This window comes from Balaenoptera borealis (assembly GCF_965194805.1).
Source record: "Balaenoptera borealis genome assembly, chromosome: 14".
NCBI lineage: Eukaryota > Metazoa > Chordata > Mammalia > Artiodactyla > Balaenopteridae > Balaenoptera > Balaenoptera borealis.
The window spans coordinates 23,444,725-23,464,347 of NC_138875.1; the positions used below are offsets into that span (position 1 = coordinate 23,444,725).

Consider the following 19,623-nt stretch of genomic DNA (forward strand, 5'->3'; position numbering starts at 1 on the left):
TTGGAGATTAATCCTTTGTCAGTTGCTTCATTTGCACATATTTTCTCCCATTCTGAGGGTTGTCTTTTCATCTTGATTATGTTTTCCTTTGCTGTGCAAAAGCTTTGAAGTTTCATTAGGTCCCATTTGTTTATTTTTGTTTTTATTTCCATTCCTCTAGGAGGTGGGTCAAAAAAGATCTTGCTGTGATTTATGTCATAGAGTGTTCTGCCTATGTTTTCCTCTAAGAGTTTTATAGTGTCTGGCCTTACATTTAGGTCTTTAATCCATTTTGAGTTTATTTTTGTGTATGGTGTTAGGAAGTGTTCTAATTTCATTCTTTTACATGTAGCTGTCTAGTTTTCCCAGCACCACTTATTGAAGAGGCTGTGTTTTCTCCATTGTATATTCTTGCTTCCTTTATGAAAAATAAGGTGACCATATGTGCGTGGGTTTATCTCTGGGCTTTCTATCGTGTTCCATTGATCTATATTTCTGTTTCTGTGCCAGTACCATACTGTCTTGATTACTGTAGCTTTGTAGTATCATCTGATGTCCGGGAGCCTGATTCCTCCAGCTCCATTTTTCTTTCTCAAGATTGCTTTGGCTATTCGGGGTCTTTTGTGTTTCCATACAAATTGTGAAATTTTTTGTTTTAGTTCTGTGAAAAATGCCATTGGTAGTTTGATAGGGGTTGCATTGAATCTGTAGATTGCTTTGGGTAGTATGGTCATTTTCACAATATTGATTCTTCCAATCCAAGAACATGGTATATCTCTCCAACTGTTTCTATCATTGTTAATTTCTTTCAGCAGTGTCTTATAGTTTTCTGCATATAGGTCTTTTGTCTCCTTAGGTGGGTTTATTCCTAGGTATTTTATTCTTTTTGTTGCAGTGGTAAATGGGAGTGTTTCCTTAATTTCTCTTTAGGATTTTTCATCATTAGTATATAGGAATGCAAGAGATTTCTGTGCATTAATTTTGTATCCTGCTACTTTACCAAATTCATTGATTAGCTCTAGTAGTTTTCTGGTGGCATCTTTAGGATTCTCTATATACAGTATCATGTCATCTGCAAACAGTGACAGCTTTACTTCTTTTCCAATTTGGATTCCTTTTATTTGTTTTTCTTCTCTGATTCCTGTGGCTAAAACTTCCAAAACTATATTGAATAATAATGGTGAGAGTGGACAACCTTGTCTTGTTCCTGATCTTAGAGGAAATGGTTTCCATTTTTCACCATTGAGAATGATGTTGGCTGTGGGTGTGTCATACATGGCCTTTATTATGTTGAGGTAAGTTTCCTCTATGCCTACTTTCTGGAGGGTTTTTATCATAAATGGGTGTTGAATTTTGTTGAAAGCTTTCTCTGCATCTATTGAGATGAGCGTATGGTTTTTCTCCTTCAATTTGTTAATATGCTGTATCACGTTGATTGATTTGCGTATATTGAAGAATCCTTGCATTCCTGGGATAAACCCCACTTGATCATGATGTATGATCCTTTTAATGTGCTGTTGGATTCTGTTTAATAGTATTTTGTTGAGGAATTTTGCATCTATGTTCATCAGTGATATTGGCCTGTAGTTTTCTTTCTTGGTGACATCTTTGTCTGGTTTTGGTATCAGGGTGATGGTGGCCTCGTAGAATGAGTTTGGGAGTGTTCCTCCCTCTGCTATATTTTGGAAGAGTTTGAGAAGGATAGGTGTTAGCTCTTCTCTAAATTTTTGATAGAATTCGCCTGTGAAGCCATCTGGTCCTGGGCTTTTGCTTGTTGGAAGATTTTTAATCACAGTTTCAATTTCAGTGCTTGTGATTGGTCTGTTCATATTTTCTATTTCTTCCTTGTTTAGTCTCGGAAGGTTGTGCATTTCTAAGAATTTGTCCATTTCTTCCAGGTTGTCCATTTTTTTGGCATATAGCTGCTTGTAGTAATCTCTCATGATCCTTTGTATTTCTGCAGTGTCAGTTGTTACTTCTCCTTTTTCATTTCTAATTCTATTGATTTGAGTCTTCTCCCTTTTTTTCTTGATAAGTCTGGCTAATGGTTTATCAATTTTGTTTATCTTCTCAAAGACCAGCTTTTTTTTTTTTAGTTTTATTGATCTTTGCTATCGTTTGCTTCATTTCTTTTTTGTTTATTTCTGATCTGATCTTTATGTTTTCTTTCCTTCTGCTAACTCTGGTTTTTTTTGTTCTTCTTTCTCTAATTGCTTTAAGTGTAAGGTTAGGTTGTTTATTTGAGATGTTTCTTGTTTCTTAAGGTAGGATTGTATTGCTATACACTTCCCTCTTAGAACTGCTTTTGCTGCATCCCATAGGCTTTGGGTCATCGTGTTTTCATTGTCATTTGTTTCTAGGTATTTTTTGATTTCCTCTTTGATTTCTTCAGTGATCTGTTGGTTATTTAGTAGTGTATTGTTTAGCCTCCATGTGTTTGTATTTTTTACAGATTTTTTCCTGTAATTGATATCTAGTCTCATAGCGTTGTGGTCAGAAATGATACTTGATACAATTTCAATTTTCTTAAATTTACCAAGGCTTGATTTCTGACCCAAGATATGATCTATCCTGGGAATGTTCCATGAGCACTTGAGAAGAATGTGTATTCTGTTGTTTTTGGATGGAATGTCCTATAAATATCAATTAAGTCCATCTTGTTTAATGTATCATTTAAAACTTGTGTTTCCTTATTTATTTTCATTTTGGATGATCTGTCCATTGGTGAAAGTGGGCTGTTAAAGTCTCCTACTATGATTGTGTTACTGTCGATTTCCCCTTTTATGGCTGTTAACATTTGCCTTATGTATTGAGGTGCTCGTATGTTGGGTGCATAAATATTTACAATTGTTATATCTTCTTCTTGGATTGATCCCTTGATCATTATGTAGTGTCCTTCTTTGTCTCTTGTAATAGTCTTTATTTTAAAGTCTATTTTGTCTGATATGAGAATTGCTACTCCAGGTTTCTTTTGATTTCCTTTTGTATGGAATATCTTTTTCCATCCCCTCACTTTCAGTCTGTATGTGTCCCTAGGTCTTAAGTGGGTCTCTTGCATACAACATACATATGGGTCTTTTTTTTGTATCCATTCAGCCAGTCTATTTCTTTTGGTTGGAGCATTTAATCCATTTACATTCAAGGTAATTATCAATATGTATGTTCCTGTTACCATTTTCTTAATTGTTTTGGGTTTGTTATTGTAGGTCTTTTCCTTCTCTTGTGTTTCCTGCCTAGAGAAGTTCCTTTAGCATTTGTTGTAAAACTGGTTTGATGGTGCTGAATTCTCTTGGTGTTTGCTTGTCTGTTAAGGTTTTAATTTCTCCATCGAATCTGAATGAAATCCTGGCTGGATAGAGTAATCTTAGTTGTAGGTTCTTCCTTTTCTTCACTTTAAATATGTCCTGCCAGTCCCTTCTGGCTTGCAGAGTTTCTGCTGAAAGATCAGCTGTTAACCTTATGGGGATTCCCTTGTATGTTATTTGTTGCTTTTCCCTTGGTGCTTTTAATGTTTTTTCTTTGTATTTAATTTTTGATAGTTTGATTAATATGTGTCTTGGCATGTTTCTCCTTGGAATTATCCTGTATGGGACTCTCTGCACTTCCTGGACTTGACTATTTCCTTTCCCATATTAGGGAAGTTTTCAACTATATTCTCTTCAAATATTTTCTCAGTCCCTTTCTTTTTCTCTTCTTCTTCTGGGACCCCTATAATTTGAATGTTGGTGCATTTTATATTGTCCCAGAGGTCTCTGAGACTGTCCTCAATTCTTTTCATTCTTTTATCTTTAGTCTGCTCTGTGGTAGTTATTTCCACTACTTTATCTTCGAGGTCACTTATCCGTTCTTCTGCCTCAATTATTCTGCTATTGATTCCTTCTAGAGAATTTTTTATTTCATTTATTGTGTTGTTCATCATTGTTTGTTTGCTCTTTAGCTCTTCCAGCTCCTTGTTAAACGTTTCTTGTATTTTCTCCTTCTATTTCCAAGATTTTGCATCATCTTTATTTTCATTACTCTGAATTCTTTTTCAGGTGAACTGCCCATTTTCTCTTCATTTGTTTGGTCTGGTGGGTTTTTACCTTGCTCCTTCCTCTGCTGTGTGTTTCTCTGTCTTCTCATTTTGCTTAACTTACTGTGTTTGGGGGGTCTCCTTTTCGCAGGCTGCAGGTTCGTAGTTCCTGTTGTTTTTGTTGTCTGCCCCCAGTGGCTAAGGTTGGTTCAGTCGGTTGTGTAGGCTTCGTGGTGGAGGGGACTAGTGCCTGTGTTCTGGTGGATGAGGCTGGATCTTGTCTTTCTGGTGGGCAGGACTGCATCCGGTGGTGTGTTTTGGGTCGTCTGTGAACTTAGTATGATTTTAGGCAGCCTCTCTGGTAATGGGTGGGATTGTGTTCCTGTCTTGCTAGTTTTTTGGCATAGGGTGTCCAGCACTTGTGGTTGCTGGTCATTGAGTGGAGCTGGGTCTTAGTGCTGAGATGGAGATCTCTGGGAGAGCTTTTGCTGTTTGATATTACATGAAGCCAGGAGGTCTCTGGTGGACCAACATCTGAACTCGGCTTTCCTACCTCAGAGGCACAGGCCTGACACCTGGCCAGAGCACCAAGACCCTGTCAACCACATGGCTCAGAAGAAAAGTGAGAAAAAAAGGAAGAAGTAAAGAAAAAAATAAAATAAAATAAAGTTATTAAAATAAAAAATTTAAATTATTATTAACAAATAAAAACTAAAAAGTAATTTTAAAAAAAGAAAGAAAGAAAGAAGAGAGCAACCAAACCAAAAAACAAATCCACCAATGATAAAAAGTGCTAAAAACTATACTAAAAAAAAAAAAAAAAAGGAGAGACAGAACCCTAGGACAAATGGTAAAAGCAAAGCTATACAGACAGAATCACACAAAGAAGCATACACATACACACTCACTAAAAGAGAACAAGGAAAAAAATATATATATATATATATATAAAACAAAGGAAGTGAGCAACCATATCAATAAACAAACCTACCAATGATAATAAACTCTAAATACTAAACTAAGAAAAACATAAAACCAAAAACAAATTACATGCAGGAAGGAAACCCCAAGTCTGCAGTTGCTCCCAAAGTCCACCGCCTCAATTTTGGGATGGTTTGTTGTCTATTTAAGTATTCCACAGATGCAGGGTACATCAAGTTGATTGTGGAGATTTAATCTGCTGCTCCTGAGGCTGCTGGGAGAGATTTCCCTTTCTCTTCTTTGTTCGCACAGCTCCTGGGGTTCAGCTTTGGATTTGGCCCTGCCTCTGCGTGTAGGTGGTCTGAGGGCGCCTGTTCTTCACCCAGACAGGACGGGGTTAAAGGAGCAGCTGATTCGGGGGCTCTTGCTCACTGAGGCCGGGGGGAGGGAGGGGTATGGAATGCGGGGCGAGCCTGCGGCGGCAGAGGCTGGCGTGATGTTGCACCAGCCTGAGGCGTGCCATGTGTTCTCCCGGGGAAGTTGTCCCTGGATCACGGGACCCTGGCAGTGGTGGGCTGCACAGGATCCCGGGATGGGAGGTGTGGCTAGTGACCTGTGCTTACACACAGGCTTCTTGGTGGCTGCAGCAGCAGCCTTAGCAGTTTATGCCCGTCTCTGGGGTCCGCACTGATAGCCACGGCTCGCGCCCGTCTCTGGAACTCATTTAGGCAGTGCTCTGAATCCCCGCTCCTCACGCACCCCAAAACAATGGTCTCTTGCCTCTTAGGCAGTTCCAGACTTTTTCCCCGACCCCCCGCCCCCGTCTAGCTGTGGCGCACTAGCCCCTTCAGGCTGTGTTCACGCAGCCAACCCCAGTCCTCTCCCTGTGATCCTACCTCCGAAGCCCGAGCCTCAGCTCCCAGCCCGCACCCACCCTGGTGGGTGAGCAGACAAGCCTCTCTGGCTGGTGAGTGCTGGCCAGCACCGATCCTCTGTGCGGGAATCTCTCCGCTTTGGCCTCTGCACCCCTGTTGCTGTGCTCTCCTCTGTGGCTCCGAAGCTTCCCCGCTCTGCCACCCCTCTCTGCCAGTGAAGGGGCTTCCTACTGTGTGGAAACTTTTCCCCCTTCACAGCTCCCTTCCAGAGGTGCAGGTCCTGTCCCTATTCTTTTGTCTGTTTTTCTTTCTTTCTTTTGCCCTACCCAGGTACGTGGGGAGTTTCTTGCCTTTGGGGAGGTCTGAGGTCTTCTGCCAGTGTTCAGTAGGAGTTGTTCCACATGTAGATGTACTTGTGGGGAGTAAGGTGATCTCCACGTCTCATTCCTCTGCCATCTTGGAGCTCTCCCCCGACGATAGCCATTCTGACAGGTGCAAGGTGATATCTCGTTGTGGTTCTGTTTCTTTCTTCTTCTTCTTCTTTTTTTTTTTTTTGGCTGCGCCTCGCACCTCATGGGATCTTAGTTCTCCGACCAGGGATTGAACCTGGGCCCCTGGCAGTGAAAGCATGGAGTGCTAACCACTGGACCACCAGGGAATCCCCTCATTTGTGGTTTTGATTTGCATTTCCCTGATGATTAGCCATGTTGAGCATCTTTTCATGTGCTTTTTGGCCACTTGCATACCCTCTTTGGAGAAATGTCTTCAGTTCTTCTGCCCATTTTTTAATCGGGTTTTTTTTTTTTCTTTTCTTTTGATGTTGAGTTGTATGAACTGTTTATATATGTTGGATATTAACCCCTTATCAGTCATATCATTTGCAAATATTTTCTCCCATTCAGTAGGTTGTCTTTTCATTTTGTCGATGGTTTATTTTGCTGTGCAAAAGCTTTTAAGTTTAGTTAGGTCCCATTTGTTTATTTTTGCTTTTATTTCCCTTGTTTTAGGAGACAGATGCAAAAAAATATTGCTATGGTTTATGTCAAAGAGTCTTCTGTCTATGTTTTACTCTAGGAGTTTTATGGTATCTGATCTTACATTTAGATCTTTAATCCACTTTGAGCTTACTTTTATATATGATGTTAGAGAATGTTCTGATTTCATTATTCTACATGTAGCTGTCCAGTTTTCCCAGCACTTATTGAAGAGACTGTATTTTCTCCATTGTATATTCTTGCCTCCTTTGTCATAGATTAATTGACCATAAGTTCATGGGTTTATTTCTGGGCTCTCTATTCTGTTCCATTGATCTGTGTGTCTGTTTTTGTGCCAGTACCATACTGTTGTGATTACTGTAGCTTTGTGGTATAGTCTGAAGTCAGGGAGCATGGTTTCTCCAGCTGTATTCTTCTTTCTCAAGATTGCTTTAGCTGTTTGGGGTCCTCTGTGTTTCCATACAGATTTTAAAATTATTTGTTCTATTTCTGTGAACGATGCCATTGGTATTTTGACAGGGGTTGCATTGAATCTGTAGATTGCCTTGGGTGTGGTATGATCCTTTTTAACAATATTAATTCTTCCAATCCAAGAACACAATGTATCTTTCCATTTAATTGTGTCATCTTCAATTCCATTCATTAGAGTCTTTTAGTGTTCCAAGTACAGATCTTTTACCTCCTTAGGTAGGTTTATTCCTATGTATTTTATTCTTTTTGATGCGATGGTAAATGGGATTGTTTCCTTAATTTCTCTTTCTGATAATTTGTTGTTAGTGTATAGAAATGCAACATATTTCTGTATATTAATTTTGTATCCTGAAACTTTACCAAATTCACCAATGAGCTCTAGTAGTTTTCTGGTGGTGTCTGTAGGATTTTTCTATGTATAGTATCATGTCATCTGCAAACAGTTTTAGTTCTTTGTTTCCAATTAGAATTCCTTTTATTTCTTTTTCTTCTCTGATTGCTGTGCCTAGGACTTCCAAACTGTTAAATAAAAGTGGTGAGAGTGGGCATTCTTGTCTTATTCCTGAGCTTAGTGGAAATGCTTTCAGTTCTTCACTGTTGAGTATGATGTTAGCTGTGGGTTTGTCATGCATGGCCTTTATTTTGTTGAGGTATGTTCCCTCTGTGCCCCAAATTTCTTTTTAAATGTCCTATATTTGTACACAGTGATTGGACCCCAGATTAAGGAAGGAATTTTTTTGGCTTTTTATTATTTTATGGTGTTTTTATTAAATGAATATCCTAGGATTTGTGGTTAGAACACTTGATGATATAATGAAGTACCAAGGAACTCCAGGACCAGACTGCCAGGTCTTCAGTCCCTGCTCTACTACATATTGAATGTATGAAATTACGTAAGATACTTAACAGCTCCGTGCCTTCATTTCCTCATCTATAAACTGGGGATAAAATAATAATAATAATTAGCTTACAATAGTGTTTGTTGCAACACTGGTTGTTATGAAGATCATAAGAGAGTTCAAACATGTAAAGTGCTTAGAACAGTGCCTGGCAAATAGTAAGCACTTAATAACTGTTGCTAATAATATTACTACTCCTGGTTCTGTGGCTTGGAAAGATACTTAGGCTCCCTGAGTTTCTGTTTCTTTCTTTCTTTTCTTTTTTTTAATTATTTTTAAAAATTTTATTTAGTTATTTATTTTTGGCTGTTGGGTCTTCGTTGCTGTGCGCGGGCTTTCTCTAGTTGCGGTGAGCGAGGGCTACTCTTCATTGCAGTGCGCGTGCTTCTCATTGCAGTGGCTTCTCTTGTGACAGAGCATGGGCTCTAGGTCCGCAGGCTTCAATAGTTATGGCACACGGGCTCAGTAGTTGTGGCTCAAGGCTCTAGAGTGCAGGCTCAATAGTTGTGGCACATGGGCTTAGTTGCTCCGCAGCATTTAGGATCTTCCCAGACAAGGGCTCAAACCCATGTCCCTTGCACTGGCAGGCGGATTCTTAACCACTGCACCACCAGGGAAGTCCCTCTTTTTTTTTTTTTAATATTTATTTATTTATTTGGCTGTGCCGGGTCTTAGTTGTGGCATTTGGTATCTTCATTGCCGCATGCAAGATCTTTAGTTGCAGCATGCAAGATCTTTTAGTTGCGGCATGGGGGATCTAGTTCCCTGACCAGGGATTGAACCTGGATCCCCTGCATTGGGAGCGTGGAGTCTTAACCCCTGGACCACCAGGGAAGTGCCAGGTTTTGATTTCTTAAACTCTAAAATGGGGATAATACTTGCTGCCCCATCTAAGTTATAAGGCACTTAAGAGGATGAAATAAGATTTTATGTGTCAAAGTACGATGTGAAGCACTGACAAAAAGTTTTCCTCTTATCAATGATTATTATCATTCAAATAGATAGATATTCTATTTGATGTTTTTTAGCTCATCTATTTTAATTTTAATTTTTGCATATAAATAATTTATATGATATAGTTACATATTAATAACCTCATATAATTTATAAACAATGTTGTGGGTGCTTAGAATTTTTTTTACTGAAAGACATACATAATCAAAAAAGCTTGAAGACCTACTGATCTAAAGAAATGTTTATGATATGAACTCATTCATGCAGTGTTAACACATTATTGACTGGGGGATTTTTGCATAAACTAACGCCTGTGGCCGAAGATTTGTTTTGTAAGTGAATATTGAAACACCCACGTTTGAGTAAATATCAACAACTTTTTTTGCACTTAATGTATTTATTTGAAACTTCGTACGTGTCTTACTAAAGCATTCTAATATTTCGTTAGAGTGTGATAAGCCCTAGCAGGCACCTCTGTGCAGGGGAACAGAACATCTATTACAAATATACCATGTTTCACTGTGCTTTCCCCTGGAAGAGCAGACTCTACACTTTCTGGTGGCTTTTTTTTTTTTTTAGTCCTGTGGATATTATTTCCTCTAGAATACGTTATTTTATTTTACTTGATAGTTGACAAGGTGGATCTTTGCGGGGGGCTCTTTTAGAAACGCCACAAGAAGGACCAGGTGCGGGACTACCGCTACATTCACCAGAATGGTCAGTTACCCATTCTCTAGCTACTGCTAACAAAAATTGCTTGTAAGTCATTTTATTCTGTGCATTAAAGCTACAATAAATTTTAAACGCATTGAATAAACCACAGTTACTCAAATAGAAACCCACTTTCTTATACCATTTCTGAGTTTTCCAGAGGATATTGAAGTTTTCCAGATATTGATCGGATCAATCAACTCCTTTCATATATTTATTATACTCTACTAGACAAGTGGGCTTCGTTATCTGATGGCCACTCCTCCTGTCTTCCTTTCCTGTAGATGCTATGGAGGCGTCATGAATAGCTGTCACCATGCGGACTAACCTCTTGTCTTTCCATATAAGATGAATCACTTCTCCCTTCCATAAGAATGTCATTTCTCCCCTCTGTAGATTTTTAGATCTCTCCTTTAATTGATTTGGTAGACCACGATTATCTCTTATAGTCCCACAAACTCTGGTTTTATTTTTCAACAATATTTCAGATGTGGACACACTGTTGTAATAATTGTCTTGGTAAATATGGTGCCATGAACTAAGATAAGGTTATAGGACTGAAACTGTTTCCTGAAGTTTCTTTTCTTCACCCGTGTAAATCTCAAGGTTGCGTATATATCCAGTTTCACTTTTGCTAACCATCCTGACCAAAATTCCATATTTTGTACGTTTTCCAGGATTATAGGTTTTGAATCTGAGTCGTCCTTTCCACTTTATCATTGCCTCATCAAGTGATAGCTCTTGTTTGAGTCTATAGATCAATTGAAATTTTGGTAGAAAATAATCCAAAAGAGGTTTAACTTTTGAAATTCTGTCTGCAGGAAGTGGAGTTTCCAAGTTATCGTTAAAGTGAAGAAATGTCATTATTTGTTCGAACCTTATTCTTGTCATGATCTTTGGAAAGATAGGTTTCAAGTAAGGGATCAGCCAACTGTTCTTTCCAGTGTGACTTTCTTATTTGTCCCATCAAAATTATTAATCAAAGAAACTTCTCCATGTCACTATTGGTTATATCAGTCCATTTTAAAGCCTTATCATACTTTTTATATGATTTTTCATTCTGTTGGTGATACAAGTTTGTTTGAGAAGCGACCAACTCGAAAAAGTCATTACCAAAAATTAATTCTGTTATTTTGCTAATACTATGTGGGTTATTACATTCAATAGTTATACCTGACACACCTCTGAAGTCTTCAAATTTTCGTGAAATGTTGTTCTCAGTCCGCTCTTCTGTAGAAGCAAAGGAGCATTCTCCAGCACCATGAGTTTCATTTTCACTTTCTGTATCAGAATCAATCACTAAGGTTTTTTGTCTTTTTCTTGGTCTAATATTCACATCATCTGAATCAGAACTGTATTCTGAAGAACTATCATCTTCTGAGACACTAGCATATATGTCGCCCGGACAATCAGAGAAAGTATCTGCATAAAATTCACTGAAAAATTCTTCTTCACTCAAAATTTCGTGATGCGTCATTTTTGAAAATTTTATGGTAATAAACTTGCATTTATAATATACACAGGGTTGGAACAAAAACCTAACTGGGCAAAATGTGAATGATAATGGCAATCATAAGTTGTGATCAATTTTAAGCGCTAACAACTTCGCATGGTGATGTTAATTGTATCACTCTCTAAAACCGTATTGATACGTCTCTGGTCAATAACGTCCGGGTAACAAAGGACCTATTAATACATCTCTGGTCAATAATGTGTTAATTCTGGCATTCTTGGCAGCATGCATCATCAACTGCCTTAAGAATGTTTTTGTACTCTTAGATTTCATATTAAGGAGGGAATTACCTTAAGAAAATCATTAGCAATAAACAGAAAGAGCTACAGAAACAATGTTCATTGCAACATTGTAATAAAAGTTAGACATAACCTATATGTTCATCAAATAGGGGAATGTTTAAGTAAACTGTGATATATTTACAGGCTGTAGCCTCTGTTATGCAGCTTAGTCAACTATAATAAAGTTCTAAGGTTAGGAAGAAGGTTTTAAAGAATATTTCATGAGGAAGCATTCCCAATATAATGGTAGGTGGAAAAATTAAGATACAAGGAGATATAGTTATGCAGAATAACTCCAGTTCTAGTAAAAATGCACATATATAAGACTGGAAAGAAATATATTAACATGCTAATAGTGATTATCTCCTGATAGTAGGATTATGTGTTATTTTTACTGTCTTCATACCTTTCTATATTTTCTAGTTTTTCTGCAATGAACATGTATTAGTTTTATACTTAGGAAGAAAGAGTTGATTTTAAATAAAAATTTAAAAATATAAGCCATACTTATTATCCTTAGGCTTTAGATTTCCATCAATTGAATACCTTTGTTAGAGTATGAATCATAGGATTGGGAAGGACTTTAATAAGTTATCATGGCCAATTCTGAGAATTTCACTGATGAATTTCAGACAGATGAATTAGTTTTTTTAAATGTTAAAGTGTATTTTGGGGGTTTCATTTTGTGTGATATTGACCACTCTTGCAATAAGAGTTTAGACCACATCCTTTCTTTCAGTCTTAACAACTCGAATTTCTTTAAAAGTTCTTTATTGAGCCCATTCTCCAAACTTTAGCTTCTTGGTGTAGAATTTGATTTAGAAACCAGGAGGACTTGATGTTTATAAAAAACATTGCCTTCCATCACAGGTTCTCAAACTTGGCTATATGTCAGAACCATCTGAGGAGCTCTTAAAAAATACAGATGTGTTAAATATTCTGATTTAACAAATCTGGTCTGGGAGGGGGTAGGGAGGAAGGGGAGAGTAGGGTTTTGAAAATATTGCTAAATAATTTCACAGCACTTAAATTAAAAGTGGGGTCAATCAAGAACATTTGAAGAAATTTAAATTACTGAGGCTGAAAGAAAGGATGAGGTCCAAACACTTACTGAAATAGCATTTCTTCTTGAATGATGACACAAGCCTGGTTGTGAAAAGGCAACAATAGGGCTGTTTTCTCAACTCTGGCAGAAACCCCTTCAGTGGATGTGTGCCCTGCCAGGAATCCAGATACAATGGGGAAACATCACCATGGTATGCTAACTCTATCCTTGGATCTTTTCTTGGATGTACATGCAGGGTCTCTTTCTACCAAAGCCTTAATCTACTTGTAATGTTGCAGGGACTCGTCCCTCTTCTATTTCCTCTATAGTAATAATAGTAGGTACCATTTACTGAGTTCCTGTTACCTACCAGGTATTTATATCCATCTATCTGATCCTTACCAAACCTTGAAAGACAGTTCTTTTACAGATATAGCAACAGGCTCAGATAGATAGAGTTTTTGATCTAAGGTCACGTAGGAAATATCAAAACCAGATTTCAAAGCCTGCTCTGCTTGACTCCAGTGCCTGTGCTTTGTGGCATCATGTGCCTGCCTCCTCGCTGCCCCCTCATGTGTTTCCGGTGCTCAGATGGCCTACATCCAGGTCTTTAACTTTCTTACTTCAGTTGTCTGACTGTGCAGATTTGTGCCTAAAGAGAGCAATGTCTTATGAAAGGCTGGGTTTCTTCTTTAAATTGTCCTTTCAGGGAACGCTGTGAGGAGCTCCGTGTTGAGTTGTGCTGTATCCATCAGAAGGCAGTGAGCAAGGAGCGGAAAGCACAGATAGCATTTAATGAGGAGCTGAAAAGGCAGAAGCTGGTGGAAGAGCAGATGTTCTCAAAGCTGTGGGAGGAAGACCGACTGGCCAAAGAGAAGCGAGAAGCCGAAGAGGCGAGGAGACAGAGAGAGCTGATGGAGAACACACGGCTGGGGCTGAATGCCCAGATCACCAGCATCCAGGCGCAAAGGCAGGCAGCGCGGTGGCTGAAGGAGGAAGAGGCGCGCCTTGTGGTGGGTCTTTTGAAATGCTTGTGATAGGACGATGAACTCAGTGGCTAGAATACACAGTTCGCTGGCCTGGTACTGTAGTTTGCCTGATGGCCAAGGCTCGTTCACAGGGCAACAGATCATGGTCAGAGCCTTGGATTTCAAGGCCCAGCTGACAGTGCCATCTCATTGTATAGGGCAAGTTACTTCACTACTGTGATTCAGTTTCCTCATCTACAAAATGAGGCAAAGGGCACTTGTCTTTGTTGTGAGGGTGAAATGGGATAATCATCGGCAGTGCCAATGAAGCCTAGTGGCAATTTGGCAACATCCCCCCATTCTTTGATATGGGTAATTGACAGTTTCCAAATCCTATATAAAGTGCTTATACAACAGCTACAGTGACCCCCCCAGACCACCAGCATCAATAATTTTGTTCCTACAAGATCACTGCCCCTCGTATATACAAATAAGAGTTGTCAATGGAAATGTGTGCAAGCACTCAAAAAGGTAGCAATTTTATATGTATATAACGCTTTCAACATCTGACACTTTAATACCACTAAATTTAGGAAGATGGTAATATTTTCCTGGGAAATCCCAAGTATTGAAATATGAAACCATAAGAAACATCAAAGGTAAGGTACATGCAGAGCCCAGAAATCTTCTCTGGGTTTAAGATTGTTTTATTTTGAAGAGTTTAGTAGAAGATCTCTAGGAAAATCAAAATAGTGATCCCCAAATGGCCTTATATATACCCCCTCCTCTGGTGTAAGATACTTAGTGAGCCATTTTTACTCACAACACTTCTGACACCAAATGTGTGGGTTTTTTTCTCACATCATACAGTACTCTGATGCCCTGCAGACACTGATTAGGTGTACTACAATTTGATTCAGTTCTGATACTATCTGGAATTAGTGTCAGACTCCATAAGTTGAAGGGCTTATGGAGTCCCACAAGACTGCCCTCACTTCAGATACCCATCACAAGTAGTGGGTCCCTAGGTTACCCACACTTCTGTCCAGCTTGGCTACAAAGTCCAAGGTTCTCATGACTCCCCCTCAGTTTCAGTAATTCACTAAAACAACTCATAGAACTTAGGAAAGTGCTTTACTTACCCTTACCAGCTTATTGTAAGGTATACAACTCAGAGATGGTCAAATGGAAGAGATGCATAGGGGAAGGTATGTGGGGTGGTACACAGAGCTTCCATGCCCCCACCACCTTGATGTGTTCAATCCAGAAGCTCTCTGGACCTCGTCATTTGGGGGTTTTATGGAGGTTTCATCACATGGGCGTGATTGATTAATTCAATCGCTGTTGGTGATTGAACTCAATCTCTGGCCCCTCTTCCCTCCCTGGAGGTCAAGGGGTGGAGCTAAAGTTCCAACCCTCTGATCACATGGTTTGGTCTTTCTAGTTATCATCTCCCATCCTGAAGCTATCTAGGGGGTCCAGCCACTGGTCATCTCATTAGGCTACAAAAGATAATCGTATCACTTTGGAAATTCCAAGGGTGTTAGGAGCTATGTGCCAGGAACCAGGGGCAAAGACAAAATATTTATTTTTTATAACACACCCAGCTATCTCTATTTCTACCTTACTTTAAAAAGAATTTTTTTTTGGAAATAACTTTAACAAGGAGTTGCCAAAAATATTAGAGTTTCTGTGTACCTTTACATAACCAAATATTATATATATAGACTTATAAAGACTTATACTGGTATAATACTTTCAACTAAAGTTACTCCCTTATTTAACTAAACTAAAAAACCCTTCTTTGGATTTCACCAGCTTTTACAAGCACTCTTTGGAGGAAGGGGTATAGTTCTATGAAATTTTACCATATGTAACCACTACTGAAATCAGGATACAGAATTGTTCCATCATTCAAAGAAACTCCTTCCAGCTATTCCTTTATTGTTATAACCTCTGTCAAAGAAAATTCAATTAACAATCAAATTAAGAAGAAAAAGAGAATTTTATTCAAGCCAAACTAAGGATTATAATACAAGAGACAGACTCTCAGAAGCTCTGAGAATTGTTCCACCTGTTAGTAGTCGAAGGCACAGTCATATACATTTTCAAGACAGAGGATCTTACATCAAAATGACACACTGACATTTTACATAAGTTCACCAAAGATATATAGTCCGGGTAAGCACGTACAAAGCAAGCAGTAAGTCACCATGACCCCTTACAGAGTTGGGAAAGAATATTAATCTTCTATAAAGTTCTATTGCTGGCGTCAGAAGAAAGAAAAAAAAATTGATCTTTGCCGTGAAGTAGGCATTCCCATCTTTGAGGAGATCTGGTTAATGTATAATGAAGATGCACATTGCACTCTAAAGGGGGAGGGAGGAGGCCCAAACAGACAGAGAGAGAATTTTAGGTTTACATTTTCATCTTGCCTTAAAATATAAATTTTATTTCATCGCCACCCTCAACCCTAACCCCTGGCAGCCACTGATGGGTTCTTTATCTCTATTATTTTGTAATTTCAAGAATGTTATTCCACCCTTTTTAATGTTATAATTATAACATTTGTTATAACAGTAATGTTATATTAAATAATAATATGAACATTTTCAAATGCACAGAAGTGGAGAGTACAATGATCATACTCATGTACTGATCTCCCAGTTTCAGCAGCTGTTGCATTTTGACATGTTGATTTCCTATATTCTACCCCCCTTCCATTTTTGTTTTAAAATATGTCCCAGGGACTTCCCTGGTGGTCCAGTGGTAAAGAATCCGCCTTACAATGCAGGGGACGCAGGTTCAATCCCTGGTCAGGGAACTAAGATCCTACATGCCGCAGGGCAACTAAGCCCGCATGCCACAACTACTGAGCTCGCGTGCCTCAGCTAGAGCACATGTGCCACAAACTACAGAGCCCACGTGCTCTGGAACCCAAGCACCACAACTAGAGAAGAGGAAACCCGCACGCCACAACTAGAGAGAAGCCTGCGTACCACAACGAAGAGCCCGCATGCTGCAATGAAAGATCCCACGTGCCTCAGCGAAGATCCTGTGGGCCACAACTAAGACCGGACGCAGCCAAAATATATATATATATATGTGTGTGTGTGTATATGTGTGTGTGTGTATATATATATATATATATATATATATATCCCAGACATGTCATTTCTCCCTTAAATACATCTCAAGTATGCATCTCAACAACATGATTAAGGACATTTTCTTATACAATGCCAATATCAAACCTAAAAAAATTAATAATAATTCATTGTTATCATCTAAAATCAGCATCAAATTTCCATCACTGTCTAAGTTATTTGACATTTAAATCAGGATCCAAACATTGTTGTCCTCTTATAAGTCTCTTTTAGAATGAGTCACTGTTTATTATTCAAATCTGGTCACATTTGAGATTGAAAGGGGTGCATTTAATTCAGTACATAAGCGCAACAGTGTAAAATCAGAACTATCCTGGGGAAACCAAGACATAGTAAACTGCTTTTAGGTCTCTTAATTTTGAGCAGTTCTCCCCCCATACCATCTTTACCTGCTTCATAGTCTGATTTGGCTGATTGCTGCCTCCTGGTATGGTCAACCTTACTTTTTAAAAAGTGTGGCCTGGAACTTCCCTGGTGGTCCAGTGGCTAAGACTGTGCACTCCCACTGCAGGGACCCCGGGTTTGATCCCAGGTTGGGGAACTAGATCCCACATGCCACAAGTAAAAGTTTGCATGCCACAACTGGAGATCCCGCATGCCACAACGAATGTCCTGCACGCGGCAACTAAGACCCGGTGCAGCCAAATAAATAAATGAATGAAAAATAAATAAATAAAAAGTGTGGCCTGCTATCCCACTGGCTTTCATGTTTGATATCCATCATTTTTCCTTAAATATTGCAGAGCATTTTTACTTTTATTGTCTCATTTGACCCTCACAATTCAGTGTGGATTTACTCTCATGACATTAACGGAAAAGTCTAGCATATAACTTCCCTCTCACAAGCCAGAAATCGTGGCAATCATGGCTGTTGTGAGTCTCAATTAGATCAAGTCAGTGGGGGATTGTATCCCTCCTCACTATAAATGTGTCATCTCCTGTCCCCGCTGGGCAAGGACTTATCCCTCCAGGAGAGTGCAAATGCCTTTGACAGGAGGATTAATGCCTCAGTTTATACCAAACTCACAGCACCCAACAGCAGTGGTACCCCAGTTAAAACTGCTTGATTAGTCAGGCAGTTAAGCTAGCCAGGAGGGTCAGATAGATAAGAAAATGAGAGGAATGGGGGAGAGCTTTTAAAGAATAAAAAGCTTAATTTACTTTTGTATATTTAGCTGATGTGGACATCTCCATTTCTGGTCTCTTATTGCTGGTTAATAATGTATCCAAATCTAGATGTGCAGATGTGCATAGAAGACTAAAGTCTGGAAGGTCAATACACCAAAACATTGAGAATGGTAGTGGGTGAATGGGTATTAAGAATAAAAGTGATTTATCCTTATACTTTTCTGCATTTTGAACTCCACAACTATTTATTACTTTATAATCACACAGACAGCAATTTCACAAAGCCGTATTGCTGATTCAGCAATGAAAAGGCAAGTTTTATTTCTTATAGTACCTTTTCACCCAGGAGTGTGTGTTTCCAAGAAACCATTTATTCTCACCTCTTAAATGAAATGCATTAACTTCTTTGTTTTGTCCAACTGTACTGATGCATTATCTTCACTATTGTTCTGCCATAGGAAAGTGACAAAGCACAGGTGAAACTTGAGAATGAACAGGATAAGCTAAAGAAACAGAAGACAAAACAGGAAATGAGGGCTGCTTTGCAAAAAGCCCTCCAAGAGAAGATGGAGCATATTCAGCAGGAATACAGAGAAGATCAGGACTTGAACATGAAGCTCATGCAAAGCGCCCTTCAAAACTTACAGGAAGAGGCTGATAAAAGGAAGCAAAAGAGAGTAAGACATTTATTCAGTGCCTACTGTGTGCTGGATGAGATTCCTTGTTGAGCTCTCAGTCTTATGGGAGCCAGCCATGTGTAGAATAAAGCATAACTGCTACTGTAAGTGTGGTCCACGAACCAACAGCATTAGCATCATCTAGGAGGATGTTAGAAATAGAAATTCATAGGCTTCAGACTCAGAATCTCCAAATTCAGATCTTGGCCAGGACAAGAAACCTGTTTTAACAAGCTCTCCCAGGTGATTCTGATGCTCACTAAAATTTGAGAACTCCTACTCTATAACATGGTGTTAGTACTGTGATAGCAGGATGGGATCGCAGGAAGTGGAGTGACTAAGTATGTCCAGAAGTTGGGGAAGACATCACTGAGAAAGTGGTGTTCAAGTTGTACTTTGAAGGATATGTAGTTTTGACAGGCAAAGAGAGTAGAGAAAATCATTCCAGTGTTTATTTAACTGTTTCTTTAAAATTTGTATCGAACTCTTTAGGGTGTTGTTCTTTTCCTAAAGGTACTATGATTTGTTTTGTTTTGTTCTGATAGACTTTATTTTTTAGAGCAGTTTTAGGTTCACAGCAAAATTGAGCAAAAAGTACAGAAACTTCCCATATACCCCCTGCCCCAACACATGCATAGCCTTCCCCATCCTCAACATCCTCCACCAGAGGGTACATTTGTTACAATCGATGAACCTACATTGACACGTTATCACCCAAAGTCCATAGTTTACATTAGGGTCCATTCTTTGGTGTTGTAGGTCTATAGGTTTGGACAAACATATGATGACATTTATCCACCATGAGAGTATTATACAGAGTGATTTCACTCGGCTAAAAATCCTCTGTGCTCCACCTGGTCATCCCTTCCTCCACCCCAAACCCCTGGAAACCACTGATATTTTTACTGTCTCCATAGTTTTGCCTTTTCCAGAATGTCATATCATTGGAATCATATAGTATGTAGCCTTTTCAGATTGGCTTCTTTCACTAACTAATACGCATTTAAGTTCCCTCCATATCTTTTCA

The 19,623-nt window shown here is 38.9% G+C and overlaps 1 protein-coding gene across 3 annotated transcripts in view; it reads left to right on the top strand.

Annotated features, from left to right (window-relative positions):
* The window catches only part of CFAP53 (cilia and flagella associated protein 53), a 69,581-nt gene that overhangs the window by 15,575 nt on the left and 34,383 nt on the right, over positions 1-19,623 (top strand). For all 3 annotated transcript variants that reach the window (XR_014234411.1, XM_082355430.1, XM_082355429.1), the window contains exons 4-5: positions 13,366-13,669; positions 18,378-18,596. Coding sequence is in view for 2 of the 3 variants with exons in the window: in XM_082355430.1 (XP_082211556.1) it covers positions 13,366-13,669; positions 18,378-18,596 (523 nt within the window). In the remaining variant the exon portion in view is untranslated. The remainder of the gene's footprint in view (positions 1-13,365; positions 13,670-18,377; positions 18,597-19,623) is intronic.